The sequence below is a fragment of the Amblyomma mixtum genome, chromosome 1 (assembly GCF_055824585.1).
Source record: "Amblyomma mixtum isolate Tamu chromosome 1, ASM5582458v1, whole genome shotgun sequence".
NCBI classification, from domain to species: domain Eukaryota; kingdom Metazoa; phylum Arthropoda; class Arachnida; order Ixodida; family Ixodidae; genus Amblyomma; species Amblyomma mixtum.
In genome coordinates this window covers 36020367-36027390 of record NC_143012.1, presented here as the reverse complement: position 1 = coordinate 36027390, position 7024 = coordinate 36020367, and the positions used below count along the sequence as shown (strand labels likewise).

General features: G+C 49.5%; 1 protein-coding gene across 1 annotated transcript; it reads left to right on the top strand.

Moving 5' to 3' along the window:
* Positions 1–2033: 2033 nt before the first annotated feature.
* LOC149366021 (high-affinity choline transporter 1-like) lies at positions 2034–6992 on the top strand. Its single transcript, XM_089569555.1, has 6 exons — positions 2034–2262; positions 3056–3121; positions 4244–4351; positions 5638–5793; positions 6321–6469; positions 6978–6992. The coding sequence occupies exons 1-6, from the start codon at positions 2034–2036 to the stop codon at positions 6990–6992; spliced, it is 723 nt and encodes a 240-aa protein (XP_089425681.1).
* The last annotated feature ends 32 nt before the right edge of the window (positions 6993–7024 follow it).

Genomic DNA, 7024 nt, shown 5'->3' with positions numbered 1-7024 from the left:
AATCAGAACTCAAGACCTCAATCCGAATGGTTTACTGAAACGCGCTCTTCGGTTTTGCAGAATAAGAAAGCTTGATCCGGTTCGCCGATTTGAATGCGCCATTAAAAAAATGGCAGTTGAGAACGATGGGCTACGGCCCGTGGCGCCTTACATTACTGTTGACAAAAGTAAATGAAATCAGCTTTTTAATGTTTGGCGGCAGAACACAAGCCAGAAGCATCAAAATTCTTCAGCTCGTAAATTTCTTTTTGTGACTGCCTTTTAGGAAACAAGAAAAACTTTAGCGAAGAAGTACTTTTCTATCGCGGTCAACAGTTTGGGCGGAGCTTCACTGTAGACCCAAGTTTTCTCGGCCGATATTATCTGCGGGGATAGGGTGGCCGCAGCTGGCACAGGACAGAGTTAATTGGAGAGATATGGCACAGGCCTTTGCCCTGCAGTGGTCGTAGTTAGACAGATGATGATAATGATGATTAAATGCGGTTGTGCCTATTGCGGTGCTTTAAATTACGAGGTCATGGCATCATAATGAATAGCACTGGCTTGCACTCGATAACCCAATAGCTGGGGCTCATGGCAAATGGAAATATTCATTTTCAGTGCAAACTTTAGTGTTCGGCGCTTTTCAAAGCTTTTCATAAATAGACAGTTCAGGTGGCGTGGAGTTTAGACTGAACGTCATGTGGGCAAGGAACGCGTGCTCAGGCTTGACTGAGAAGCTGGTTCAAAACACGGTGACATGGGAACAGACAACGCGTGGTGTTTTACGAAAAACCACCGACAACAGCGCCAATCTTGACGTCAGGAAGCGGAGAAGCCCCTAACTACACGACCCGGGCGGCGTGATACAGAGAAACATGACAAGGAGATACACGAAAGAAGATGCAGAGTATTGTCTTAGACGTATCACATGCGACGTCGAGTCCATGTTGCTACCCGTTAATATTGGAGGTAAATAATTATTTATTTGTTTATTAATGTTTTTTTTACATGAAACGTCATAAAATAAGAAACAGCAATGCGCGAGCCGCCACTGCGAGAAGCAAGAAACGAGATTCACAGGGACACCTAATCACATTGTGTTGGCAATGCCTTAGCATTTGAAGCTGTTGATGCCTTCACGGAAGTGACATCATTTCTGGTCCGGTGACGTCACTTTGTTAGAGCCAATGAAATTTATCCGCTCTGGTGACGTCGCTTCCCTACAGCATACGAAATCTTATGACCGACAACACATTTTTTTTCCCCGATCAGAGTTCAAACGCTACCCACCGCATAAGAAGAAAATTGGAGGCAAATGGTGCTTACGGGAGTGCTTCATCCTTTTAACTCACAATGAAATTAAGCTAACTCAGAAACGTGGGAACTAACGAAAAGGGTTCAAGGAAAGAAAAATGATTGGTGTAACGTTAAGAGACCACAAGCGGGCAGAGTGGGTGAGGGAACAAACGCGGATTAATGATATCCTGATCGAAATCAGGAGGAAGAAATGGGCTTGGGCAGGGCATGTAATGCGAATGTGAGATAACCACTGGTCCTTAAGGGTAACGAAGTGGATTCCGAGAGAAGGCAAGCCTAATAGGAGGCGCCACAAAGCTAAGTGGGCAGGTGAGATAAAGAAGTTTGCGGGGATACGGTGGCTGCAGCCGGCAAAGGACAGCGTTAATTGTATATACACGGCAGAGGCCTTTGCCCAGCAGTGGGTGTAGTTAGGTTGATGATGATTATGATTATGAGCTTGGTGATTAAAGAGAAAGTGAAGTGGAAGAGGCGAGGAGAGGAAGTCTTGCGACAAAAGCAAACAGCGCATAAGTATTTATTCTCAACCATTTAGCTATTACAGTTGTTAGTTGCGCTCAACCACCGTTGTTCCTCCGTTCCCGTCATCTGCATTCGCTGCCGCGCGGGTTCCTCAAGCTTCACATACCTCACCAGCCATTGTGAAGAAAAAGAAGTTATGACCGCATGCGAGGCGCGGCGCTGCCGCGGCGCTCACAAGAGGAAAGATATTCAGCGGCCTCGTAGCAGCAGCCATGGTCCTGAGCACGGCTTCGGCGCTGCTGGTGATTGTGTACCTGCTGTTCGTGCTGTACGTGGGCGCCATGTCCGGCCGTGGCAAACGGCGCAAGAAGAGCGTACTACCTCCGCCCTCGGAGCCCCCCGGCCAGCGGCGCGCGCCCGAAGGCGGAGAGAACGCGCTAATGGGCCTATTCGTGGCGGACAGGTCCATCGGCCCCGCCGTTGGCACCGCTTCGCTCACAGGTGACTGTGGTGGTCCTTGGCGCATACACTGTAAGCCTAAATGAAGCGAAACGGGTGTGGAAGTTAGTCCACTCAGGAATTAGCTGCGTTGCTTCGCCATTAGCGCCTACCGAACTCATCGTTACCCTCACTGACTCCAAGTACAAAGAAACCCCTAGCTGTTAGTCAATCTACAGAATAATTGTTCGCCCCGCCGCGGTGGCTCAGTGGTCACGGCGCTCGGCTGCTGACCCGAAAGACACGGGTTCGATCCCTGCCACGGCGGCCGAGTTTCAATGAAGGCGAAATTCGAGAGGCCCGTGTACTGTGCGATGTCAGTGCACGTGAAAGAACCCCAGGTGGCCGAAATTTGCGGAGCCCTTCACTGTGGCGTCCCTCATAGCCTGAGTTGCTTTGGAACGTTAAACCCCCAATAAACCAAAAATTGTTCGACGCGAGGGTGAAGTGGTGCAGTTAGTCCCGTTTTACCCGGTTTTAGCGCTCCAGCACTTACAGTCTGTTGTATCCCTTGCAGCTGGGTAACTGGCAACTGTTGTATCCCTTGTCATGCCCGGCCCGACTGCGCGGAGCAGCCGGAGAACCGCGAAATCCAACACCCGCCATGTACTTCGATCCACTCTCTTTATTCCCAGTTCGTGATGAATATACATACAAATGCATGAGTCAGCTGACATGATAAGGCGCGTGCCTAGCGCCACCTAGGTTATATAAAGAGAACTGTTAAATACCACAGTGGCCATTCCCCGCATTTAACCGTTGTGCGTTTGTCTGAAGCCTGATTTAATTGTGGCAGGCTGCTCACCAGCCCACCAGGTTGTGGGCAACCTCCCACAAGTTGCCCACAACCAGGTGGGCCGGGGCAAGTGGGCAACCTGCCAGTTTCATTTATGCATATGCATTTGGAAGGTTGTGATGACGTCACAAAATCACGTGACCTAGGTGTCAGGTGGCCGAGTAAGCAATGCAAAACAATGGCCACACAGCGCTAGCGCACCTAATTCAGATTTGGCCTAGCTACGCAAATAGACCGTCATTTTTTATTTATAGTATGCGCTTTAACACAGCAGGGAGTAAATAGGGTGTAAAGTGAAGCTCACTTTGGCACCGCCATTAGTCCCCTGAGGACTGATGATTACTCCTTCAGAGACCAGGTACAAAGTGATCATCATATGCCTTAGTCTCCCCACGGATTAGCTGGTCCTCACGAAAATAAGTACTGGAATTGGTCCCATTTTACATGGGTGTGGTTCAGAATGCATTGATTGGCCACGCAGTATTACTGGAAAGGGTTTTCAGAGAACGGCATTCCATTTCTATGCACTGCCTGACTTGAAAGACGTGTCGCTGCTACTTTTGCACGTGGAAAGACGTGAAATGCAAGCAAAATGAAAACCATTATTGATGCGCAAACATGGCATCAAAGCTGCGGCCCAACAATACCCACAACAGCGCTGCAACACCTACACGCGTCTTAAACAGTGTCAAAAGCTTTTCATCTGTGCTTAGTTCCGGCAAGCGTGATTTTACACGAATATGATTATGTATGCCTGAACCCAATGCATATACAGTATGTATCACACTTAGAGAGAACACAAGAATTGGTTAAACCGGCTCTTAACACGAAAAAATTATGTTTTGCCGAGAAGCGAAAAAATAGTGCAAAGAGTCGAGGAGGAGTGAGCCGGTTTAACCATTTCTCTTGTTTCGCGTATTTGTGACACATAAAATACAATTTAGAAATGCACAATACAAATGCTATTCGAGTGTAAAGTCGGACCACATGTTAACTCAGCGGCATGCTAATGCAGAAATTTGCGTAAATCATTCTAAAACACCAGGTGTCAGTATTTGCGACTCCAAACAAGGCGAAAAAGAGGAAGAAATTAGCGGTATTGATTATTCTGTTTTATATTTAATGAGTGAGATACTTATCTTGAAACTGTTTCTATTTAAACCAATATCGCGCGAAATCCTTACGCAGCGACCTGGACCGGCGGCAGCTACCTGAGCGAGATCGCCTACGTGAGCTACCGCCACGGCTTCCTCTGGGCTCACCTGCCCATTGGCTGCGGCCTAGCCCTCATAATAGGCAAGTGACGCTGTCAGAAGAACCACTCATAGATGTCGCTCTGTTTAACGCCTCTACCGTAGTCTCTCTGCTAATTTCGGACAAACCCCGGCAGCAGGACGAATTTTTCTTCACAGAGTTTCTGTTAAACCTGTAAAAATTTCTTTGGTAGTCGTCTGGCTGCGCTTGGGTGTACGACGGTAGTGCGTAATTACTTACTAATTACAAATAATTAAGCAAATTGTGACTACTGCTGCATCAGAACACTGGCAAAAACTGCCGAGTCTCCAAATGAGGTACAGCCCCCGCCAAAAGTATACAGCCCAAGGGGTTTGCTTCTAAGCTGTTTAGCGCGGCTCCCTAGCACATCGTGCAGTCCAAACCTTGGGAGGATTGAGGACGCAAAGCCATTGTTCTTTCGAGAGGTTGCGGTCGCTAAGCATGCATAACGTGGCATGCTGCAGACCTCACAAGGAAACCTCTTGGGCTGTATACTTTTGACGGGGGCTGCACGCACCGTGGTGTTGCTAAAGTTGCTAAATGGGTACGCCGTGAATTTGGTCCGCATAATGGCGGTATGTTTTCAAGAGGCATGCCGTAATGGCTGACATCTTGGTTAAACGCAACATGGAGGGGATTTGCGCGGGAGTGCGGGCTGTTGGTTTTATTGTACGCTGTCAGATATTAAACGGAAACAGTGGACAACTTGATCCAATTTTTGCATTTTTAGTATTGCTAGTAACAGCCGATTCTAGAGCTCTTTCTGGCTATGTTGTTGTTTTATCGTCAGGAAGTACGCGCTTATTGCTGAAAAGATGGGTTTAAAATTTTCTCGCCACTCGATTCTAGTTCGTGGCGTAAAAACGAAGAGACTCTGGGATCTGCGTTTAGAAAAAGGTAGCGGTATTGCCTAGCCTCAAGGATTCACGCAACAAAAATGTTCTTTACGCCACTGCAAGTTTGTGAAATTGGGCGATAGTGGCGACACCTGTATTTTGGTTTTCGACCTTTTCTAGCTTATATAAAAGCTCTATTTTCAAGGAAAGCATCCGTTCTGTCATTAGAATGGGGTAACTTAGCTATAATTGCCAACTTCAGCTAGTCATAAATGTCCACGTAACTCTATAGAAAGTCATTACAGCAGACCCGGGATTTTGATGTGGACTTTCGGTGGCAAATGGTACGACTAACGAATTCCGGGCGCCACCGTATCTTGGTGACATCGCGGCGTTCTCGTTACCATAGCAACATGTGACCCCCCTCCCCCCCCTCCCTTTCCCCCTCCCTCCCATGGCTGCTCTGTGCAGGCGGCCGCTTCCTGGCGGCCAAGGTCCGGCAGCGCGACTACGTCACCGTGCTGGACGTGTTCCACGAACACGTGGGTCGCTTCTCGGCCTTCTTCTTCATGGGACCCGTGCTGATCGGCGAACTGCTCTGGTCCGCTTCTATGCTCACCTTCCTCGGTAAGAGGCCAATCATTCCGGTAGGCTTTCGTTCTCGCAGGCAATCTTTGTGAAATAAAATGGCGTCTTCCAAGCGACCAATTGTTGTCAGTTGTGTTCCTATAGTTCCTATATATGCTCCCGCAGAAAGCAGAGTTGCGCTACTGTTTACCTCTTGCCGCTCGTAACACCATTCGCGGAGCGGCGACCAGATGATCCCGCTGACGTCATTGATCCTGTGACGGCTCATACTCAACATATGAGCCGGAGGGAGCTAGCCGCTCCTATCTTAAGCACAGTCTGCTTTGCTATCCGACTGAGGGAGTATTATGTAGCCACCACCGGGAGGAGGAGGGGTGCTTCCAAACTACCTACTCCTGTGACTCCTGCAACACGAGAAGCGGCTTTCCCGCACAGCTTGGAACAAATGGCGGACTTTCGCAGAACTTTGCTCCCTGCGGGAGCATATCAGGAACACTAGTTGTCACCACTCTACACGAAAGCGCACGTGACTGCACCGCACCCTAACAGTTAGGCCTACCCGACAGGTTTCGTGTTCCAGGACATGGGCAACGTGAGCGCGCCCGTGGGCGCCATCTTCATGGCCTGCTTCGTACTCACCTACACCACGCTCGGAGGATGCTACTCTGTCGTGTACACGGACACCGTGCATTTCATCACCTGCAGCATCGGCATGGTTAGTGTGCGCTCGCAATATTTGGCAAAACCACACAAGCAAAAAAATAATAATCACGGTGTGTCAATGATCTGAGCTATTTACAAGGACAGTTTGAGACGCCCCTTCTCGGTAAAAATTGGCAGTGGTTTAGCTCTGGTTAAATCTGTAGAATTGTGAAAGCAACGAGGAGAGAGAGGGGGGCGATGGAGAGCGCGCGGCAGCGGCGGCGGCCCCGGCATGCTAGCTAGGTGCCGCTACTGCGCATGCGCAACTGGCGAGCGCGGCAGCGGCATCTCTGAGTCACCCGCGCAGCGCCGGCGGCGGCGCGCCAGCTGTGCACCGTGTGACGTCACTGTTTCTCGCGCATGCGCAGTATGGCCTTTCGTCAGCTCCGCGAAATGGCTCGGCGAATCGCGTGGTGTTGCTTTCGCAACAAAACAGGATACCGCTGGTTAGAGAAAGCTCGAGTATGGCTGCGCGGCGGCCACTTTTCGAAGCCGCGCTAACAGCTCTTTCCCAACCGCAGCTGCTCTCCCCCTAATCCTAGCCGGCGCTTGTCCCTGCATTCACGCA

Coding starts and splice junctions, on each gene's coding strand:
- LOC149366021 (XM_089569555.1), top strand. CDS start 2,034: ATGGTCCTGAGCACGGCTTCGGCGCTGCTGGTGATTGTGTACCTGCTG. Junction 3,122..4,243: donor CCACAACCAGGTGGGCCGGG/GCAAGTGGGCAA, acceptor ATCCTTACGCAG/CGACCTGGACCGGCGGCAGC. Junction 4,352..5,637: donor CGGCCTAGCCCTCATAATAG/GCAAGTGACGCT, acceptor TGCTCTGTGCAG/GCGGCCGCTTCCTGGCGGCC.